The sequence below is a fragment of the Diceros bicornis genome, chromosome 40 (genome assembly GCF_020826845.1).
Source record: "Diceros bicornis minor isolate mBicDic1 chromosome 40, mDicBic1.mat.cur, whole genome shotgun sequence".
In the NCBI taxonomy this organism is placed as follows: Eukaryota; Metazoa; Chordata; class Mammalia; order Perissodactyla; family Rhinocerotidae; genus Diceros; species Diceros bicornis.
Genome location: NC_080779.1, coordinates 17569784 through 17593882, shown reverse-complemented (window position 1 = coordinate 17593882; position 24099 = coordinate 17569784). Strand labels below are relative to the sequence as shown.

At 44.9% G+C, this 24099-nt stretch overlaps 1 protein-coding gene across 1 annotated transcript in view; it reads right to left on the bottom strand.

Annotated features, from left to right (window-relative positions):
• Positions 1 to 293: 293 nt before the first annotated feature.
• The window catches only part of LOC131399938 (two pore channel protein 2-like), a 43804-nt gene continuing 19998 nt past the window's right edge, over positions 294 to 24099 (bottom strand). The window contains exons 10-19 of the mRNA XM_058534584.1: positions 11835 to 11979; positions 10215 to 10400; positions 9080 to 9144; positions 8286 to 8373; positions 7336 to 7405; positions 5085 to 5304; positions 4831 to 4921; positions 2860 to 2973; positions 2482 to 2606; positions 294 to 1668 (exon numbers count right to left, since the gene is read on the bottom strand). Coding sequence (XP_058390567.1) covers positions 1523 to 1668; positions 2482 to 2606; positions 2860 to 2973; positions 4831 to 4921; positions 5085 to 5304; positions 7336 to 7405; positions 8286 to 8373; positions 9080 to 9144; positions 10215 to 10400; positions 11835 to 11979 — 1250 coding nt within the window. The 3' untranslated portion in view covers positions 294 to 1522. The remainder of the gene's footprint in view (positions 1669 to 2481; positions 2607 to 2859; positions 2974 to 4830; positions 4922 to 5084; positions 5305 to 7335; positions 7406 to 8285; positions 8374 to 9079; positions 9145 to 10214; positions 10401 to 11834; positions 11980 to 24099) is intronic.

Genomic DNA, 24099 nt, shown 5'->3' with positions numbered 1-24099 from the left:
CAACCCTCTTCCTCTTTCAGTCCCCACAGTCTCAGGAGGGAGGTACCATTTGTCCCAATTTGCAGGGGAGGAAATGGGGCACAGAGAGGTTAAGCGGCACGGTCGGTGGGGAGCAGGGTATGAAACCAGACAGTCTGGCCCCAGAGTCTGTGCCCTGAAGCCTTGGCTTTGCTCCTACAGCAGAGGTCACCCTCAGAACCGAGGAAAAAAGTACCCCCCAAGCCAGCTTCAGTTGCCACCCTGACACATGACACATGACACGACACATGACACGACACATGACACAGCCTCACTGCACTCAGAGACCTCAGGTCCTGGAGACGTGTCCCACCAATTCCCCTGCCTTACAGTGGGCCTGTGACAAGGTGCAGAAGGAGAAGCCATGACTCTGACAACTCTGGAAAGGATTACACTTGCTCATAATGCAACTGCGACCTACAGTAGCCACGTTCGCAGAGACAGAAAGCAGAACAGTGGTTGCCAGGGGCTGGAGGAGGAGACAATAGGGAGTTAGTGTTTAATGGTTACAGAGTTTCATTTGGGACGATGAAAAGTTCTGGAGATCAGTTGCACAATGTGAATATACTTAAAGCCACTGAACGGTACACTTAGAAATGGTCACGATGGTAAATTTTATGTTGTGTATTTTATCCCAATTTAAAAATTTTCAAACAAACAAAATAAAATCTCCAGTCACTGTACTGGGAGATTTCCAGCTGGAGAAAGTGACCTCAGAGGGTGACTTACTCAAAATCTTGCTGTAATTGTAATTTAATTAAAGTGGCTTTGAGAGCCTCCCTCGAAAAAGAAGCAATTGTGATAATTTTATTTTCACATTTATATTTTTCTTCATGTTGAATAAGCATTGCCTTTAAAAGCTACTGTACTAGAACGTATTCCTTTACCATATTTTTTTTTATAATTTTATTTATTTATTTATTTTTCCCCCCAAAGCCCCAGTAGATAGTTGTATGTCATAGCTGCACATCCTTCTAGTTGCTGTATGTGGGACGCGGCCTCAGCATGGCCGGAGAAGCGGTGCGTCGGTGCGCACCTGGGATCCGAACCCGGGCCGCCAGCAGCGGAGCGCGCGCACTTAACCGCTAAGCCACGGGGCCGGCCCCATCCTTTACCATATTTAAATATTCAAAATTCATTCATATAATATTGTAGCACAGTATTCATTTAACAGAATAGAAAAATATATAAATGAAAACCTTTAAATACCCATTGAACGGACTTTACACGCGTACGTACATGTGTGTGATAAGTGCTTCTCACGATCTTCATAAATTTTCCGTTCTTTACCTGCATGATCAGGCCTCAGAACAACCTCAGGTGGGGCACACAGAGGCAGCCTTTCCACACCTTTCAGCTGACCAGTCACACAGGTGAGGCCAATTCTCAGGCTTATCAGAACACCGGAGGGAACCCCGGCTAGGAAAATAATGTCTAGACAGCATATGCAAAAGCGATGACAGCTTATCTCGGTTTCCAGCTGAGGGCCCTTACAAACCCAGTATCATGCACTGTTTTCCAAACTGGGAGTCTTGGGATATACGTCACTGGGTGAGGAGTTCAGAATCTCATCCAAGGAGGGGCCTTCATCCTCAGGGGCAATTTCAGACTCAAACATCTGCTGCAGCAAGGCATCCACGGTCCTGTATTCTAGGAGGAAGGAGAAAGAGCTGGTGGAACGGCATATGTTGGGGTTGGAGGGGAGCATCCAGCCCGGGCAGAGCTAGGCTTTCCCCAAGGATGGCCTCCAAGTCAAAGACAACGCTCTGAGCATGGTAGCCAAACACCTTGTGGAAGGAAGGATGAAAACGTCAGGAAAGAATCATTCATTCTCCTGGTGCTGGTCCCAATGAGCTCCCCAGCCACTGAAGGCTCTGGAGACCAAGGAGAAGGTCCTCCTTGAAGGATGGAGGAGGGCCACCTTGCAGAGGCTGCATGCTCATACCACTCCTGCAAGCCATGTTGTAGGCCTCAGTCTAAGTTGACTGTGGGGTGCCTCACCCAAAGCCCAAACTGACATTCAGGTTGGTTTAGGTTTACTCAGCCAATCGCTAATTCATTGAGATTTAATAAAGTAATTAAACAAATAGTTATTGAGGGCCCCCATGTCCTAGGCACATTGTGAGGCCCTGGGGATACAATGGGGAACAAAAAAGACATGGCCCTGCACATGTGGAACTTCGAGTCTGCAAGTAAGACAGATGGTGATCAAATAGTCACTCAACAATAAATGTGCAGCTCATATGCAACAGGCATGGTGGGTCATGGTGGGAAGGAAGGGAGGCTGAGATGTTGAGAGAAACCAGGCATGCAGACCACGGAGGCCATGGCAGGAGCCTTGCCTTTATCCTTAAGCAATGGGAAGCCACTGAAGGTCAGTTTGCATTCTGGAAACATCTACTGGAGAATGGGGCCAATGAGGAGTACAGATTGCAGGAAGTTTTGCAGTGGGTTAAAACTTACTTTTTGATGCAATTCTGAAGTACAATCCTTTCAAGGCCTTCCTTTTGTTGTCTCCATCATCCCCACTAAAGCCACCATCCTTGGCGTCCACGTTATCAATGAGCTTCCCGTCCTGCATATCTTCCCTTCAAGGAGAAAGAGACAACACGAACAGGGTCAGGTCCCCCAGCTGAGTCCCTCACACATCCTCCCCGCCGTGGCCCCCTGTCACTGTCCAGCTACATCCAGGGCTCTCATCCAGTCAGCGAGGGTCCCCAGGACTGGCACACAGGACCAGGCCGGTGCCATGCGGTGCTCAGAGACTCAACACGATCAGGCCCCTCCCACATTCCACTTCCAAAAGCCTGTGGGTGACGTCAGGGGAAACGCACTACTCACTCTTGGATTCCCACTCCAAGCTCTTGAATCTTCTTCTCAATAGCGGTTTCTACTTCGCTCTTTTCTAACGAGTATGCCACAAAAAACGCCTCCAAGATGAACGCTATGAAAATACTGAGAGAGGACGAGGCAGAGGGTGTTAGGTTGAGTCACCCGCGGTCTCCGTGGCAGGGAATCCTGGCTCCAAGAGCATCCCAGCCAAGCAAAAAGGCAGCAAAGAAAATGCAACACAGAGAGGAGAAATGACAGACAAACGTCTCTCAGGGGTTGGACACAACTTCCATCCTTGTGGAAAATCATTCTTCCTCGACATCCTGTTTAGACAGTGGATATTAAGAAGAAAATACAGTTGAAGGGGAAGCTTAGGGCAAACAACTGTTGGTAGACAATTCTCCATGAATGTCTCAGGTTTCCGCACAGTCCGGGTCCTCTGAGCAAAAGCAAGGAGAACAAACTGAGGAAGGTTCGTTTCTCTACGGAGACAGTGCAGGACAGTGAAGCCTAGCGATGCCTCCCTCCCCAGAGACGGTCAGGGCAGCACAGATAAAGAGTGCACCTTGCCCTCTCCGAGATCTGCTTACACTCAAGAGTGAAAATACAAGCTCTCTTTCTCTCTCCAGAGGGGAGGATGGGCAGGTCCCAGCAGCCCTATATAAGGTCGGAGTTTGCTCATGTTGGAGTCCCCTCCTGCAGAGCAGCCCCCTCCAGCTGGCCCTCCCCACGCTGCTCGGGTGGGGATCTGGGTTCAGGGAACTGACACGGAGTACTACTCCAGCCGCAGCCTTTGCCGTGAGTAATAAACTGTCTTTGTCTCTGACCCAAGGTGTCATGCTTCTGTCAGGGTATGTAGGTGACATACGCACGCAGACTAGCCTGTGAACTTGCAAGTAGGAATCTCAGACCCTTCACCATTTCCGACTGAACACTGATGATGCTGTAGCCGAGGTGGTCAGAGCCCCCCACATGCCTCCGAGGGGAGAGGAGCAGAGAAAGCCCTACAGCCTTTGCATGTTGTGGCCTCGGCCTGTCCCAGCCCTCCGGCAACCTCCGTCAGAGCCTCTCAGGGAAGCATTTCCCCCTGTTCCCACTACGTACTCCATTCGGGCTGTGGGGGACAAGCAGGCCTGATCAGAGCCACCTGCAGGGTTTCCTCTCCCTCTCTCCCTCTCCCGGGACATTCGTGGGGCATTCTTCATACAAAGTCAGCAGCGTGGTGGGGGACCAAAGCAGCCCTGATGTGACAAGGAAGGCACTGGTGCAGGGGGTCACCCCAAGAACTGTGGGCCCAGGCTCCGAGAGGAGTATGGCCACCAGGAAACATCTCAGGCAGAGAACCCCACAGGCCAAGGGACTCCAATTCAGGTCCCATGAGGACGCCGGGAGCTAGAATCAGAGATTCGTAAGCTGGAAGGAGAGCCCCTTTGAGTGATGAGACGTCACAGCAGCTTTCAAAGAGTGACTGAGTGCTCCCCGGGAAGATGCTCAGGCCAGACTGGAACCAATGAAGGGAATTTACCAGGGAGCGCATTTCCCTCCTACCTGGGTAAGGAGCGGTATGCAGCAGAGCTGGACAACAAGGGGACTGACTCATGGGTTCTAATGAGTCCCAGCTGTCGGACAGATTTATAAGCAGAGGGTGGACAGCAATTCACAGGGATGTTCTAAAGGTGACTCATCCCAGAGGCGAAGGGAAGGGAGACTGGCCAGGACCCCAGAGGCCTTCTGACCCAAACGACGTATGAGACTGTGAGATGTGTATTATACTGATGTGCACGGCCCTGGCAGACACTGTGATGAACACAAATGTGAACAACAGTAAGACCCCTCCCTTCCAGGGCCTTAGCATCCTGCAGGGGAGATGCAACCCACCCACCTCGTACACAGGGCAGAGCAAAGGAGCAGGAAGGTGCAAGCAGTTGTACGTCTGACAGGAGAAAGCTGGACTTGCCGATGCGGCAGGAGTAAACTCACTTTACAATGAGGATGACGACCACGACGTGGAACCCGATGAAGTACAACTTTGCCGCCTGGTGAGTCACGAGGGCAAAGCCGCCTGCAATGAGTAGGAAGCTAAGGAGCCAAACCTTCGAGAAACTTGGCGGGCGCCCTGAGCTCAGGGACGCCAAGACGTAATCCTCCTCCCAGAAGTTTCTCTCAGCGTCCCCCTGCCCGCCCCAGGGAGCAGGAGCCCCTCTGGGAGCCACACGCCTCCCGAGAAAGGATATCGTGCCACTGGTTCACCACCGTGAGCTCCATCAGCACGACGAACGCCGAGGCGAGGTCGTTGAAGTTGTTCTTACAGTACCTGCTTCGGGCAAAGGCCGAGTCCTTCAGGGCTGGGTTCCCACACACCGGGGCATCAGGGGTGGTGAAATTCGGGTTGAAGAACCGGACTTTGCCACGGAACACTTCCATCCCAATGATAGCAAACACGTAGTAGACCACCTAGGATGGCGGCACAGGTCACCAGTGGGCACTTGGAGCTGCAGAGTCATGGGGCAAGGAGTGCGCAGGAGACACGGGCACTGCGCACACTGGTCAGCCCTGTGCCAAGGGCCCAGCAGAAAGGGTGGCTACTCTTACTCCGGGGATGGCAGCCCTCCCAACCAAGAGTGCCACAGCGTCAGGAAGAGAGTGGGGAGGGGTTGGCCAATCGGCCATTCTGCTGGAGAAGCCTGAGCTGTCCATGGAGGGACCGAGGACATGGCCAGCTGGGCCACACCTTGACCTCTCCCGAGCTCCATTTACAACGCCAAAAATGAAGCCGCTAGCAAGTTAGTGGGTTAAATACTCAATAAATAATAGTTAGTCCTCTAGGGAAAAAAACAATAAAATTGGATATTTACTTTTTTTTTTATATCAAAATAAATTCCAAAGGTACCAAAGGGTTAAATGTAAAAAACAAACCATGAAAGAACCACAAAAAGTAATTGAGTAGAAAAAGGCTTACTAAGCATGAAATAAAACCCAGACACTATAACACAAGATTGACAAATATGACTATATAATTAATTTAAACTTTTATACAGCTCAAAAAAGACAACAAAAAGCATTTATGTAGGGAAAAAAAAACAAGTGACAGATAAGGAAAAATAATTACTCTGTAAACAACTTACCAAGGGCCTATTTCCTTAACAGGCAAAACACTTCTACAAATAATATAAAAAATAAAACTAATAGAAGAATGAACCACAAACATGAGTGGGCTCTTTATGGAAACATAAGCATAAGTGGCCAAAAAAACATGGAAAAGACACACAGTCTCATGAATAACTAAAGAAATACATGTCAAAATAACACAGGGCCATTTTCTCACCCATCAGATTGGAAAGTATGGGAATGTTTAGCAAACCCCAGTTGTGAGGGGTGCAGAGGAACAGACGCTGTCACACACTGTTGTTGGATTATATGGGGAGCACACCTTTTGGAAGGCAACTTGCCACCATCTATCCAAATTGTGAACACATTTACCTTTTGACCTAGCAGTTCTGCTCCTAACAATGTACCCAATAGATACAGTCACAGAATCACATAAAGATACACATACAAGAATGGTCTTCACCACATCATTTGTGATGCAAAAAGGTAGAAGCACCCAGTGGTTTGTCAGTAAAGGGGCTGGTCAGACGTGTTCTGGAGTCTTCCCTGGGTGGGACACTTGATATCAGAGCAGAGCTCACATGGATGAATGTGTCCTCCAGGACATACGACAAAGATATTAAAAGAAAGTTGTGCAACATTTTGTACAAATCATACCATTTGACACAACAATAAACTGGATGCGTACATGCCTGGATATGATATACTTGTTGTATGCATACAAATATTTAGGAAGAGTAACAAGACATTCTTAATAATGGTTGCCTCTGGGAAACAGGCATGTGCGGGATGGGAACGGGTAGCTTGCCGTCTACCTTTCATTCTTCTGTACTAATTGAATTTTTTACCATTATAACAGAAAAGAAAAATAAGTCCCCCATAGCAGAGTGTCCACCAATATTCTAGCTCCCTCATCCATAGTGCGGGATCACCCCTGAGCAGGAGGCCCCAGGCCCCTTGCAGCCTTGTGTGGCTACATTCTTACCACTGGGGACCTCAAGGAGCAGGTGGGCTTTCTCTGTGAGCAGAATAAAGAAGGATCTGAACCCTGGGGGGCAGAGCCTCCAGCAGGAAGGAGCCTACATCCCCCAGATGTAGCTAGAACCCCACCTGGACTGTGGGTGGGAAAGAAACTACCATGGGGTTAACCCACTGAAGTTCTGGTGTTGATTACAGCAGCCAGTGTCCCTTCAAGGACACGTGCCCAATATTTCTAGACACTGGATGTTTCTAAAAATGGCTACTAGAAACCAATGCATCTCATTTACTTAATCTCTCTCTCTTTCCCTCTCCTAAAATAAGGCTTCCTGTAAGTTGCCAGGAGTGAGCATCTTACCGCTTATTTCACATAGAACAGCAGCGAGAGCAGCCACTCACCAGGACAAGGCCGCCAAATGTCAGCATGGTGGGGCCGATGTTAATTAAGGTGGTCACGATAACCCGGAACCTAGGGTAAAACAAAGTCTCGTAAGCCAGGCAGCGGAAGATGTGAAGCCGACACCTCGCGAGCGTGTTTAGTTTAATACCCTCCCCCGTCCTGGATCTGTTCTTTAAACGCTCTCAGGAATTTGCCTGTACAGTTTTGTCAGAATCAGTCCATCTACCAAGCTGAGGGGGGAGTATTTCCTTGGGAGCAAAGCAAGGCAGGTTTACAGACGCACGCAAGGTGCTCGCAGAGAATTTCGCTAATAAGACACGGCGGGGGCGGTGAAGACACGCAGCCTCATCTGCTTTTCTCCCCCCACCTTTTTCTCCACCCAAATCCAGCCTGTTGTAAGGCTGACCTGGAGGTTTAGGTTGACAACTGAACACTTTCCGGGGGAGCAGGCCAGTCCTGGCCTATCGAAAACAGTGTGGGGTTTATCTGGGCTTTAGGGTCAGATTCCTGGGTTTGCGTCCTAGTTCGGCCTCTTTCTAGCTGTGCACCATTGGAAGAGTTACTTAACCTCTCTGAGCTTCACTGTCATCGCCTGTGAACTAGGGATAATAAAAGCCCCTCTATCAAGGGTTGTGGAGGATTTAACAAGACAACGGTTAGCGCACTCAATAAGTGTTAGCTGCCATCAGGACCACTGTTATTCAGTCGCCAGGCCCCATGCACAGTTGAGGGATCAGGTCACAGGGATGAAAGTGAGGACAGAACCCTGCCCTCGGGGAGCTGCCTTGTGAATGCTCTTCACCATCTTGACGGCCTTCCTGCCCTTCCCCACTGCCCCCAGAGAACCCAGGTCTTCTACACAAGCTGCATTACAGGCTCACAGTTGGGCGTGCTTCTAGTTCCCAGGCAGGCTGGTTTCCACCAGGCCCCAACGTGACTTCATGTTTACCTCTGAATGCTGACAATGACCCGTAAGAGCCGGAGTATTCGCAATATCAAGACGATATCCAGTATCTGCTGACTGTTGTATTTTCTTGCTGCAAAAAGAACACAAGCATCTAACATCCCATGTTCTGAGCGCCTCTGGCTTGTCCCTTTCATTCCTTGAGGCCTGAGACTCTGTGGGTACCGGGGAAAGTGGCAGCTTCACTTCAAGAACAGAACGACGGCCCTGAGCAATGAGGGAGCGAGTGCTGCCTCACGTCACTAACTTCCCCAGCAAATCACAGCCCAGCCACGAGTGTGGAACCTGAGCGTTCCCTCCGGCCCCTGGAGCTAAGGCATCGTGAGGGTAGGAGTAGACTAAATAATCCCTCTGCCATCTACAGGAAGGGGTGTGCATGGTTGTGTGGTGTGTGCGGTGAAGTCGGAGGAAGGTAAAAAGAAGAGGGCGGTGAGCAGGGGATGATGCAGAGGTCCTGCTATGGCTGGACCCTGGGCGGGGGCCGTGCCAGGCAGAGGGTCAAAGGTGTGGATGTTGGCCTCGAGACCAAAGGCGGTTTGGGAGAGAGGTGACCAGGTGAGTAGCTGGTGTGATGGACGCCTTCATATGAATCTCTAACATACAGCTAAGCACAAGCAAAGCTACCAGCCCTCTCCAGAACATACAACTTTTTTACGGATTCTCTTGCGCCCCCACTACCTCACCCCGAACACCAGGGTGGTGCACGGGGGATCACCAGAGACTACTGATTGAACACACGACCCCAGGAGTTGGAGAAGCTGAGAGCCAGTGACACTGACCTGACTGAATGGTGGTGTTGGCCACAGTGGCCACCAGGGCTGCGATGATGATCAGCACATCAAACCTAACAGTGCAGAAGCAAAGTCAGGGAAGAATCAAAGCAAAGGCCTTGCAAGCTCAGGATACAACAGATTCTGAGAAAACTTCAAGTCCAATATCTTATGCAAAGCAACAATCCAGCCATAAAACTGATTTCCATCATTTTGAGGACAGTGGATATGAAGCGAGAAACACTAGGTTTGAACAATCCAATGATCATTCACCGGCTGCTCCACTGAGCCATCAAAAGGAATCTGCAGGAATCAGCTCATTCATATCGCTTTGTCTTCCAAACTAACTATATTTTTGTAAGAATACTTTGACACATTTTCAGAATACATAGTATAATCTTTCTTGGTATTAATTTTACTAAATGCATTGTTACTTTGTAATTAAAGAGGAAACTCATTACAACATTACTTTTCTTTCTGACAATGGTGCAAAGGGACAACAAAACACTGGACACCGCTCACCAGGCCCGCTTTGGCCACATGCACATCCTAGCAAGTTTCCTGGCACTGAGAGCAGTGATCACAGAGATGCAACCCCGCCAAGCTGTGTGCTACTTAAGTCAGGCCTGCACCTTGTATCTTTGTGTCCTGCAAGGCCTGGCATGCAGTGGCACTCAACATGGACGGGCTGGTCTGCAGCATGAAGGTGATGGTTCAACACCAGGGGGTACGTAGCCTGGACAAGAGAAGGCCACAGGGAGACACATCCAGCCCTGGAAAGGCTTGCTAACAGTCCTCACTGTCCAGCTATGCAGGCCAAGCGTTCTGATAACAAGACCAGGGAGTGGCGGGGGGAGCTATGGAAGGAATTGCCTCATTGGGTATGACATTCAAAGATCCTTTCCAAATCCAAGACGCCATGATCTGTGATTCTAATTTTAGCTAGAGTCAGTGTGAGGTGACACCATGAATAACAGCTTTCACTGAACCAGATGTCCCCCCACCCCCGAGATTTCATTATAAGATGCCTCAAAACAAGGCAGATGGAGCTTGGAAAACTACAATCATATTTTGAAAACTGTGACAGGAAGCCCCTTCTCTTTGCCCACAGCCTCTTCCCCCTACCCGGAACAGACATGCTTACCAGTTCCAGAACTGCCTTCTTCCAAAATAGGCTCTGGGCTCATACGTGTACAGTTTCAGGAGAATCTCAATAATGTAGAGAGAAAGGAAAAGCCATTCTGCATAGGCAATGAAGGGGTTTCTCTCATCCAGAGCAATGAATATGGCATTGATTAGAATGATGATGTCATAAACCCAGACAAAAGCCCTGGCATGAGGGAAAAAAGAAGAAATCCTGTCATCACGCATTTCAGTGAAAGAAACATGCTCAGAGCCCTACCAAGGCTGCTTTATTTTCCAGCAATGTGACAAATATGAGATACCCTCCACCCCACACCTGCCAATACACACCCACACCCACACACACACGCTCTTCATGTTAAGGAAAGGCTCCAGCACAGCCAGGCCCTAAAATTCACCTCCTTCCCACTGATGTTGGTGCAGCCCTTCCCACCAAGGAGAAAATGAAGAACGAGGGAGGGGGGCGGATAGAGGCGTGGCTTTCCCAGGTTCCCCTCTGGGGGCACAGTCCCTGGATAAGATGAAAGCTTAGGCAGAACTGGGGGGCAAGGAGAAGGGTCCGGGTTTAGCATGAGATCATTACATCTCTACTACTTAGAAAATTAACATCCTTAACTAAGAAGGCTTCTGAAAACCTCTTTACTCCTAATGTGCACAAGCCTTCTAGGGGACTGGCATGTCCATCTTCCTCGCGAAGTTTGGGGTGAAAATCGGTGGAAAACTACGATAGCTGGGCTCTAACTCAACTTTTCAATTACAGAGCAGGCTGCCCTGCTCAGGTGCCCGCCCCTTGTGCTCCACAGAATCCTGGGTACGCCCTGGGCGTGGCCAGGGGAAGACAGGGGAGCGGCTCCTACCCACTGTTCTCCACGAAGCACAGACTCTAGGGTCCAGCCCTGGAGGTCACATATGGACACGCAAACATCCACCGCATGAAACACATCAGCAGTACAATGTTGGGATTAAGAACGGAGCCCTCTGCATAAAGAACTTTGATAAATATAAAATATGGGCAGCTAAAAGGGATATTTACCTACATCATAGGCTGAGCTACTTTCAAGGACTTCTGAACCATTCACTTTCGTGAAACATTAAATTCAAAGAAAGCAAGAAGATGAGTCTCTGATGACAGGGGTATTCCAGGACACATATATTAAAAATAAGACCTCCAACCAGGATAAATGACTCTTTCTGAAGTCCATCTACTTGAAAATAAAATAACTAACTGGCCTTCTTAAGAGTCATTCCAGTAACTCTAACTCACGAGTTCTTAAATATACTTTATAGAGTCAAAGTGCCATACTTGACATCAACTTCCTATTGACTCTGATGGGGCTGGAACCACCTGAATTCAGAGACTGAACAGCTTCCCAGGCTCAGCACATCTATTCTGCGGCCCTTGAGTATTTTAGGAAACATTACAGAAGGAAGCATAATCTAGAAGGCTAGGATCAAACAGATCACGTCCAGAAGCCTTTCCATGCCTCCCCGAGAAACCAAAAGCAGTGAGCAGGGGGCTGATTTACAACTTCAATGATGAAACATATTCCGTCCAGACAGCATTAACGGATTCCTCTATTTTGAAAGCAACTTGAGAGAAAATTGGCCCCATCTCACTTGCCTGTGCCGAACCATCTTCTGGACCCAGAGGCTTGCCGACGACTGGTACACCCGGGGCACCCAGGTTTCCAACGGGTGTCTCTTGATGTTGATGGCGATCACCCGGATATTGAGGAGGTCAGCCAAGCGTAGAAAGTTCATTTTGTCTGCAATGAAAAAACGACCCCAAAACACATGGCCACGATGACACTAAGGTCCAAAGAGTGAAGGCAAGTCAGCACAGACTCTTGGATCTGCATTTCACGGTGGAGACCTGAAGCCTCAAAGGGTGAAGGTCCAAGGCCAAGGAGCCAGAGAGCGGCAGAGCTTCAGGCCTGTCCTCACTCAGACCCTCAGCCAACCCAAGGCAGCCAACCCAAACATGTGATTTTGCTAGTTCACAGATGCCTCTCTCTCACTCCCTGCCTTCCATCCTGCTTTCCTCCTCACATGGGCCATCACCGCTTTCAGTGTCTGCCTGACCTACACTTTCCCACTTCCCCTTCCTCTCCACAAAGGCTCCAAGGTAGGTATAAGCCATTCCCTGCCCACCCTCCCTCTCTGCCCCTTCACAGGACTCACTCAAACCCACAGCCTCCACAACAAGTTGGCCCACCTCCCCGGGCCAAAGTACGGTGGACGCTTTCTTGATCAGCCTGGACCCACCCAACGGCTGTGTCAGTGTTCTCCAGACCCACTGAATGTCCAGGGCCAGCAGGCTCTTCCCCATCACCCCATGCACCTCTCCCCGACCAGGCAGGTCGGATGCTGACCACGAGTCAACTGGTGATCATGAACTCAATGATCACGAACGTGAAAGCTGTTTATGCATGAACTTCCTGTAATTATGAATCCCTTAAAGAAATATCACATCAATGGATAAAATCAGCATACGCAAAGAGCGTGGCTGCTTCTTTGAAAACTAAGTTGAATGCTTTGGAAAACTTAAGGCAAGCTGCTGCAATAAACTGCAGGTACAGATCAGGTATAGCTGAGACAACAGTCAGAGACTAGGGCGGGGAGTTAAGTCCTAGAGGACTTCTCATTTAGTGGGCCTGGCAGATGTCCAGGTCTCCATTTCAGTTTTCAGAAGTAAATGACAAATCATGATCCTACAGGTGCCGCCATAGTGTGGTTTATACACGAAAGATGTGGAACTGCCATCAACTGACACCAGGAAAAGAAAAAGCCTCAGTCCTGCCAGAAGTGTGGCCTCATCTGAGTGGGGAGCCTGAATCACACAAACCCTTGAGTGACATTAAACACTCATGCGGCTATTTTCCCTAAGAGTTGTATGGTCCCAAGAGCACGAGTCCATCAAGTTGTATGAAAAACACACTTAGCTATCTTAGGATATCTAAGTTCCTGGGTCTTCAGTGTCACAAGGAAAATATACACACATGTCTTAGTAGCCAAAGACATGTAAGACCCACTCAGGTGGAAATGCAGCCTCGGAGAATTGGGTGACGTGATAACTTGCATCCAGGGAACTGGGTTACGTGAGCTCCACCATTAGCGGTTAGGGAGACACTGACATGACAACTACAAATAGGGTTCAGAGTGACATACTGACAGGAATCCAGCCAAAACCTCAGTCATTAAATAACCTTGGCCGACAGGGAATCCATCAGTCTCACTGGGTTCACATCTTATACTCCAGAAGAGTCAGTAGAAAGGACAAAGAGAATCAAAGCCATAGTAATTTTGTGTTAAGAAGGAATTTGTACCCATCTGATATTTTATGTTGGAAATCAGGAGTCAGCAAACTTTTTCTGTAAAGGGCCAGGCAGTAGGTATGTTAGGTTTTCTAGGCCACATGGTCTCCACTTCAACTACCCAATTCAGCTGTTACAGCACGAAAGCAGCCATAAACAATACATAAATGAACGACCATGGCTATGTTCCAATAAAACTTTATTTACAAAAACAGCTAGTGGGCCATATTTCGCCTGTGGGCCATAGTTGGCCAACTTTTGTTGTAGATACATTACTTACTCCATATTCTCTTTGTTAATAATTCTATTCAGCCATTTTATTTCCATATTTGTATGTTTTGTGTTTCTCAGTTTAACAGTAGATTTAAGTTTTAACACTTTTGGTACTAACAGAATTCCAGTGTTTAGCCTTGGAAAGCACAAATAACTGCTGATCAAGGGGGAAGTGACAATGTTCACAGAAGTATTGCTATCCCCTGCCTGTAGAGATTGGAGACCATTGTGAAGCATGTAATTCCGTTCAGCTTTCTGTTTTTACAAGTGTCTTTCAAAGTGTTAGTTGAACAAAGGAGTCTTTTGAACATTCAGGCATCAGAAATCACTGCTATATCCTATGAAATATAACCTATCATCCCTAAAAGCCGACAAATCAGATTGGCTGTCTTCCTTAAAGGTGTGATTGCCCTGGTAACAATATTTAAACTGACACTGCTGTTTGGTAAAAGGAAAAGTACTGGGCAGACTGTGAAGCCAGAGCTCACTGGTACTTTCTTCTTGCCACGTTTATAGAGCTCTAATAAAATCTGTGACTCCAACGGATTCCTTTTTTCAAACTAGATGAGACTTGGTCTCATTTAATTTACAAATAGAATCATGACTCAGCTGACAAAACTGAGCAGGTCTCAGGCCAAGGACCCAGACTCCTTGCTGACTCCAGTCCTGAGGCAGCAAATAGAGGTCAGGGCGCTGCGGGTGTGTCTCAGGGCGTCTCCCCACCTCTTTCACTCCCTCTAACCTGCTTGGAAGGTCATGAGCCACTTTTGCTGAATGTCCACAGAGCCATTAGAAAGTACGTGAACTATAGTCATGCTTCGCTTAACAACGGGGACACATTCTGAGAAATGTGTCGTTAGATGATTTTGTCATTGTGTGAACATCACAGAGTCTACTTACACAAACCTAGATGGTATAGCCTACTACACACCTAGGCTCTATGGTACTAATCTTATGGGACTACCGTCATGCATGCAGTTCATGGTTAACCGAAACATTGTTATGCGGTGCATGACTGTGCGTATGTGTGAGGTTTGTCAGTGTGTTGTCATCTTACGGCCTTGTAGCCTTAGACCATGTGGAGTCATATTGGCTTGAGTGGGAAAGTCTGCAGCAGATGAACTAGAACCATTGAAGTCCTGTCCTCTCAGAGTCAATGTTCAAGTTTGAGATTTTGATAAACTGAGAATATTAATATGACTCGAGGTTTCGAAGATTAGTTGTGTGGCAGGTGGGGGAAGGTAAACTATGCATAGAAGAGAGCTCTAGAAAGGGCAACAATCTATGGGCAGAACCAGCAAAACAGGAGTTGAGGGCTGAATTGGGCCCCCTCAAAATTCACACGTTGAAGTCTTAACCCCTAGGACCTCAGAGTGTGACTCTATTTGGAGATGGGGGCTCTAAAGAGGTAATTAAGTTACAATGAGGTCATTAGGGTGGACACTAATCCAATACGACTGGTGTCTTTATAGGAAGAGGAGGTTAGGACACTGACACGTACAGAGGGAAGACGATGTGAAGACACAGGCAGAAGACAACCATCTACAGGCCAAGGAGAGAGGCCTACTCGGCCAACACCTTGATTCCAGACTTCAAGCCTCCAGGATAGTGAGGGAATAAACTTCTGTTGTTTAAGCCCCTCAGTGTGTGGTACTGTCCTAGCACACTAATGCAACAGGGAACGATTTCACAACAAATTGTTAATTTAAATGATTTAAGTGAACACTCTGCATTCCTTACGTTCTGAGTAGAGATTTACAGATTCTCCCCAAATGAAGAAATCAAGGAAAAATTCTTTATCCTTCAAAAGTGCTATCCTTCAAAAAAAAAAAAATAAACCAAGCAAACATAACAAACAAAAATACTCACTAGGGTAGAGAAAATAAGGAATTTCAAGCTCAATGATCACCTTTTTTTATTTTAACAAAATCTGTGGCAAACTCTTAGCTTGTACTAAAAATGCTAAAGAGAGCCAGTCCTGGTGGTCTAGTTCTTAAGATTTGACACTATCACCACCGAGACCCGGGTTTGTTTCCCCGTCATAGAACCACATCACCTGTCTGTCAGTTTTCGTGCTGTGGCAGCGGCTCACATAGGGAACTAAACTAACAACTAGGATACACAACTACGAACTGAAGCTTTACAAAAAAATGCAGAAGAAATTAAGTGTTAAGTGAACTAGGTCTTAAAATGATTTTCTCCTTGACACGAGTGTCTTCCAGATAAAACTTTGAATTAAGAAGTTGATTTATAAAGCCTGGCCCCCAAGGCCGGAGTCAAGATGATGGCGTAAGCAGACTCTGAACTCACCTCCTCCCGCGGACACAGCCAATTTAAAACTACTCATGGAAAAATTACCCCTGAGACAGAACTGAAAACTGGATGAGAGGAACTCCTGCAACAACGGACAATCCTAACTGAGGTGGAAGAGGCAGAAACTCCCTTCTGGAGAGAAAAAACGCCACCTTCACAAGCAGCCAGCTTCACGGCCGCCGGGAGCAGCTCACAGGTAACGCAGCCCTCCCTGGAGGCGCGGGGTCCTGAGCCGGGGAGCGCCCCCGCTGTGGGCATTTTGTGGACCAGCACAATCGAGACCAGCGGCATAATATCTGACTTTGCCTGCTACTAAAACATTGGGGAGTACCGCCAGAAAACCCGGTTCACAAAGAAACTAAAAACGGCTCTTAAAGGGCCCGAGCGCAAACTCACCCGTTTCAGAAAGCAACCTAAAATCACCAGAAAGAAAGGTACACAGTGCTGTGGTGAAAAGAGACTCACCTAATAGGCCCTGAGTGCATCTCGGTGAGGGGTGAGACCTCTCCAGGGACTGGGACATTGGCGGTGGCCATTGTTGTGGCCTGGTGTGGGCGTGCTGACACAAACGCCATTGGAGTTCTCCCTGAGGCCTGCTAGCCCAGGGTCTCCTCCACCCGCTAGAGCACCGATTTAATCCAGCTCAGCCAGGGCAGGCAGCCCACCCTAGAGACTGGTCCCACCCAACAACAAGCCCTCAGGCAACTTGTGGGCCTGCATAGATTGGTGACTGGATTCTCTGCAGTCTGGCAACTGGGCCGACTTTAGCGGGGCAGGGTGTTCACAAGGAGCGGGTGGAGAGTGTGGGGCGGTGGCAGAGTGTGTGGGGCTCCCGCCGTGGAGAGACTGGGTCTGCTTGGGGAGGTCGGGGCACTCACACGGGGCAGGACCGTGTTGACTGTGTGTGTGGACCTGTGGGCGGCAGGGCTTGTCAGCTGCAGAAGACTTGTGCTTCTCAAAGACCCACATAGGGGGTTTGCCCCACCTTCCAAAGCCTGAAACAATTGGGCGCTCCTGTGCCTGAGGCCAGCCCCACCCAGCTGCAATCCTCAGAGAGCTGACAAGAGACCTAAAGGCTGGAGGCTTATAGCAATTGTGAGGCCCTGAGCCTAACATCCTGCCACGCTGGGGGCTTACTCACTTAAAAGAAATACTGCAACACAAATGTGGTATTAGAACTTGCAGCCAACTGTGCTGGGACACCCCACACCTGATAAAGAGACTGAAGGGCCCACAACAACTACAAGCAGCTGAGCATTACAACAGCTGGCCAGGAGCATAACTCAGCCTCCCTAGGCGCCTACAGGGAGAGCAAACAGGCCACAGCAGAAGGATACACGTAGCCCACATAGGGGTCACTCCTGGAACATTGAGAACTGAGGGAAGCACACTACAGGCCTCCTAAGGCATCACTTACATAAGGTCACCTATCCAAGAGCAGGAGACGTAGCTGACCTACCTAATACGTAGACACAAGCACAGGGAAAGAGGCAAAATGAGGAGGCAAAGGAATACATTCCAACTAAGGGAACAGGACAAAAGCCCAGAAAAGGAACTAAGTGAAACAGAAATGAGCAACCTACCTGACAGAGAATTCACACAAAGAGTGTTAAGGATGCTCACTGATCTGGGGAGAAGAATAGATGAACTCAGTGAGAATGTCAACAAAGAAATGGAAGATATAAAAAAGAACCAATCAGAAATGAAGAATACAATACTGGAAATGAGAAAGTCACTAGAGGGACTCAAAAGCAGAGTAGAGGATACAGAAGAACGGATCTGTGAGCTGGACGAAAGACTAGAAGAAATTACCCAAGGTGAATAGGTAAAAGAGAAAAGAATTAAAAAGAGTGAGGACAGTCTAAGGGACCTCTGGGACAACATCAAGTGCACTAACATCCGTGTTATAGGTGTCCTGGAAGGAGAAGAGCAAGACAAGGGGCAGAGAATCTATTTCAAGAAATAATAGATGAAAACTTCCCTAGCCTAAGGAAGAAAACAGACATCCAGGTACAGGAAGCACAGAGAGCCCCAAACAAGATAAACCCAAAGAGGCCCACACCAAGACACATCATAATCAAAATGTCCAGAATTAAAGATAAAGAGAGAATCCTAAAAGCCGCAAGAGAATGTCAAGTTACATACAAAGGAAACCCCATAAGGCTATCAGCTGACTTCTCAGCAGAAACCTTACAGGCTAGAAGAGAATGACACGATATATTTAAAGTGCTAAAAGGAAAAAATTTGCAGCCAAGAATACTCTACCCTGCAAGGTTATCATTCAAAATGGAAGGAGAGATCAAAAATTTCCCAGACAAGCAAAAATTAAAGGAGTTTGTCACCAAGAAACCAGTACTACAAGAAACGTTAAAGGGACTGATTTAAGGGGAAAAGAGAAGACCACAAATAGGAAAAATTATCTATCTCCATGATAAGAATGTAATGGATACAAATGCACAAAGAGGTTAGATACAATATCAAAAACATAAAAGGAGGGAGGAGGGGAGTTAAAGAGTACAGCTTTCAGACAGAGGCCAAACTAAAGTGACCATCAATTCTGTATAGAAGAAGAAAGGAACAGAGAAGGACTACTAAAACACTGAGAAAAAAAAAAAAAGTTAAAAAGGGCAGTAAGTACATACTTATCAATAGCTACTTTAAATGTCAATGGACTAAATGCTCCAATTAAAAGGCATAGGGTGGCTGACTTGATAAAAAAGCTAGACCCATATATATGCTGCATACAAGAGACACACTTCAGACCTAAAGACACTCACAAACTGAAAGTGAAGGGATGGAAAAAGATACTCCACGCAAATGGCAATGAAAAGAAAGCTGGGGTAGCAGTACTCATATCAGACAATATAGACTTTAAACCAAAAACTGTAAAAAGAGACAAAGAAGGGCATTACATAATGATCAAGGGAACAATCCAACAAGAGGATATAACACTTGTAAATATCTACGCACCCAACGTAGGTGCACCTAAATATATAAAGCAATTATTAACAGACATAAAAACAGAAATAGACAGTAACACAATAATAGTAGGGGACTTTAACACTTCACTTACACCAACGGATAGATCATCCAAACAGAAGATCAATAAGGAAACATTGGCCTTAAACGACACACTAGAACAGATGGACCTAGTAGATATATACAGAGCATTCCATCCAAAAACCGAAGAATGCACGTTCTTTTCAAATGCACATGGAACATTCTCCAGGATTGATCACATATTAGGCCACGAAACAAGTCTCCATAAATTTAAGAAGATTGAAATAATACCAAGCATCTTTTCTGACCACAACGGTATGAAACTAGAAATCAACTATAGGAAGAAAATCAGAAAAGCCACAAATACGTGGAGATTAAACAAAATGCTACTGAATGACGACTGGGTCAACGAAGAAATCAAAGAAGAAATCAAAAAATACCTGGAGACAAATGAAAATGAAAATACGACATGCCAGAATTTATGGGATACAGCAAAAGCGGTTCTAAGAGGGAAGTTTATAGCAATTCAGGCCTATCTCAACAAACAAGAAAAATCTCAAATAAACCATCTAACAATGCACCTAAAGGAACCGGAAAAAGAAGAACAAACAAAGCCCAAAATCAGTAGAAGGGAAATAATAAAAATCAGAGCAGAAATAAATGAAATAGAGACCAAAAAAACAATAGAAAAAATTAATAAAACCAAGAGCTGGTTCTTTGAAAAGATAAACAAAATTGACAAACCTTTAGATAGACTCACTAAGAAAAAAAGAGAGAAGGCACAAATAAGTAAAATCAGAAATGAAAGAGGAGAGGTTACAACAGACACCTCGGAAATACAAAAGATTATAAGAGAATACTATGAAAAGCTATATGCCAACCAATTTGACAATCTGGAAGAAATGGATAAATTCTTAGAATCATACTACCTTCCAAAACTGGATCAAGAAGAAGTAGAGAATTTGAATAGACCAATCACCAGTAAGGAGATCGAAACAGTAATCACAAACCTCCCCAAAGATAAAAGTCCAGGACCAGACGGCTTCCCTGGTGAATTCTACCAAACATTCAAAGAAGACTTAATACCTATCCTTCTCAAACTCTTCCAAAAAATTGAGAAGGGGGGGAAGCTCCCTAACTCATTCTACGAAGCCAACATCACCCTGATACCAAAACCAGACAAGGACAACAGAAAAAAAGAAAATTACAGGCCAATATCACTGATGAACATCGATGCAAAAATCTTCAACAAAATACCAGCAAATCGCATACAACTATACATTAAAAAGATTATACACCATGATCAAGTGGGATTTATTCCAGGTATGCAGGGATGGTTTAACATTCGCAAATCAATCAACGTAATACACCACATTAATAAAATGAAGAATAAAAATCACATGATCATCTCAATAGATGCAGAGAAAGCATTTGACAAGATACAGCATCCATTTATGATAAAAACTCTGAATAAAATGGGTATAGAAGGAAGGTACCTCAACATAATAAAGACCATATATGAGAAACCCACAGCTAATATCATCCTCAATGGTGAAAAACTGAAAGCTATCCCTCTAAGAACAGGAACCAGACAAGGATGCCCACTGTCACCACTCCTATTTAACATAGTACTGCAAGTCCTAGCCAGAGCAATCAGGCAAGAGAAAGAAATAAAAGGGATCCAAATTGGAAAGGAAGAAGTGAAACTGTCACTATTTGCAGATGACATGGTTTTATATATAGAAAACCCTAAAGAATCCACCAGAAAACTTTTAGAAGTAATAAACGAATATGGTAAAGTTGCAGGATACAAAATCAACATGCAAAAATCAGTTGCATTTCTGTACACTAACAACAAAGTAGCAGAAAGAGAAATTAAGAATACCATCCCATTTACAATTGCAACAAAAAGAATAAAACACCTAGGAATAAACTTAACCAAAGAGGTGAAAGATCTGTACACCGAAAACGATAAAACATTTCTGAAAGAAATTGAAGAAGACACAAAGAAATGGAAAGATATTCCGTGCTCTTGGATTGGAAGAATTAACATAGTTAAGATGTCCATACTTCCTAAAGCCATCTATAGATTCAATGCAATCCCTATCAAAGTTCCAACAACATTTTTCACAGAAATAAAACAAAGAATCCTAAAATTTACATGGAACAACAAAAGACCGCGAATAGCTAAAGGAATCCTGAGAAAAAAGAACAAAGCTGGAGGTATCACACTCCCTGATTTCAAAATATACTACAAAGCTATAGTAACCAAAACAGCGTTGTACTGGCACAAAAACAGACACACAGATCAATGGAATAGAATCGAAAGCCCAGAAATAAGCCCACACATCTATGGACAGCTAATATTTGACAAAGGAGCCAAGAACATACAATGGGGAAAAGAAAGTCTCTTCAACAAATGGTCTTGGGAAAACTGGATAGCCACATGGAAAAAAATGAAAGTAGACCCTTACTTTACACCATACACAAAAATTAACTCCAAATGGATTAACGACTTGAATGTAAGACCTGAAACTGTGAAACTTCTAGAAGAAAACATAGGCAGTACGTTCTTCGACATCAGTCTTAGCAACATCTTCTCAAACACCACGTCTGACCGGGCAAGAGAAACAGTAGAAAAAATAAACAAATGGGACTACACCAAACTAAAAAGCTTCTGCACAGCAAAGGAAACCATCAACAAAACGAAAAGACAACCTAACAATTGGGAGAAGATATTTGCAAACCATACATCTGATAAGGGGTTAATCTCCAAAATATATAAAGAACTCATGCATCTCAACAACAAAAAAACTACCAACCCAATTAAAAAATGGGCAAAAGACCTGAACAGACATTTCTCCAAAGAAGATATACAGATGGCCAACAGACACATGAAAAGATGTTCAAAATCATTAACTATCAGGGAAATGCAAATCAAAACTACAATGAGATATCACCTCACGCCCGTCGGAATGGCTATAATTAACAAGACAGGAAACAGCATGTGTTGGAGAGGATGTGGAGAGAAGGGAACTCTCATACACTGCTGGTGGGAGTGCAAACTTGTGCAGCCACTGTGGAAAACAGTACGGAGAGTCCTCAAAAAATTAAGAATAGAACTACCATATGATCCAGCTATTCCACTGTTGGGTATTTACCCAAAGAACTTGAAAACACCAATTTGTAAAGGTACATGCACCCCTGTGTTCACTGCAGCGTTATTCACAATAGCCAAGACTTGGAAGCAACCTAAGTGCCCATCAAGGGACGAATGGATGAAGAAGATGTGGTATATATACACAATGGAATACTACTCAGCCATAAGAAATGATGAAATCCAGCCATTTGTGACAACATGGATGGACACTGAGGGTATTATGCAAAGTGAAATAAGTCAGAGGGAGAAGGTCAAATACCGTATGATTTCCTTCATTAAGTAGTAGATAATAACAACAATAAACAAACACATAGAGACAGAGATTGGATTGGTGGTTACCAGAGGGGAAGAGGGGAGGGAGGAGGGTGAAAGGGATAATTCAGCACATGTGTCTGGTGATGGGTTGTAATTAGTATTTGGGTGGTGAACATGATGTAATCTATGCAGAAATAGAAGTATAATGATGTACACCTGAAATTTTTACAATGTTATAAACCAATGTTACTGCAATAAACAAAAAATTAAAAAATAAATAAATAAATAAAATTAAAATAAATAAATAAATAAAATAAAATTTTATCAATTTAAAAAAATAAAAAATAAAAAATAAAGCCTGGCCCCCTACAAGTATAAAATATGTAAAACAATGAAATATTAATTTAAATAGTATTTCTGTACTTTAATTTCTTAAGGAAATCAAATGGAAACCAGGGAAATCTACTTTGTTTAATGTTCTTAGTGTCTCTATCTAGATTAAAAAATAAAGAAAAGATATTCAAATTAACAATTGGCCAGCAATTAGTAGTTGCAAAAAGGCCATTAGGGAAAAAAAAACAAGCCTTCATTTTTTTCCAGTAAATAGATACATTTTAAAGATCTGGTTACAAATTTAAAATATAAAGACTTTTGACTAAAATTTAAAACGTAATAAAATTACTTCATAAATCAAATTAAAATAATTTAAAATTTTAATCTAAATTTATTTAATGCTCCCAATAAAGGAAAACTAATAAATTAAGTTGTTTTGTGACTTAAGGTTTAAAATGTATCTTTGTGTCTTTTTCCCGACTTTATCTAATATAAATACAAACTGCAAATATGACTTGTTAGTGCACGCAAATTTTTTTTTTCTCTGAAGAGACTAACACGGCAGGAACTTCTCACATTCCTCCCCCTTATCTGATGGGTCATTTGGTATCATGATCTCAGCGAACATTTAGGTGCCCACAACCTAAACATGGGCTAGAAGCATGCAGCATGATTTAAATTGTGTTGTGATTTAAAAACTCGGATCTTTATCAATGGCTTGTGTAAATCCCACACGATATTGTAAATCAAAGCCCCTACAGACTTACCCAGTTAAACTACATAGTACATACAGCATTTAGAGTTTTATACTTCTCTCACAAATCCTTAGTGTCAACAGTGAGTCAACTACCTATGGTTTCTCAAATGTATTTTCTGAAGTTACTAATTGAGATTGGGGCATTGCACTAATGAACACTGAGATAAATAGCCAATAACCTGCATTTACCTAAAGACTTCCCAAGAAATTAAAATGCTATGTCTCTGTGTATAAATATATTTGTCCTTCACGATACTCAAATTAAAATATTATATAACAATTGTCTTACATCATGCTATAAAATTTATTTTGTTAAAAACTAGAGTTTTTATCCTATACAACTGAACAGTATTGTAAGAGCCGCCCTATTTGCCAGCTTAGAACATGGGAGAAGCTGTCAAGTCAAAGAAAGCAGTTCGTCCTCCCACTTGGGAAACAACTGTCAACAGTCAGACTGACCTTATAAACAAGCAAACATTGT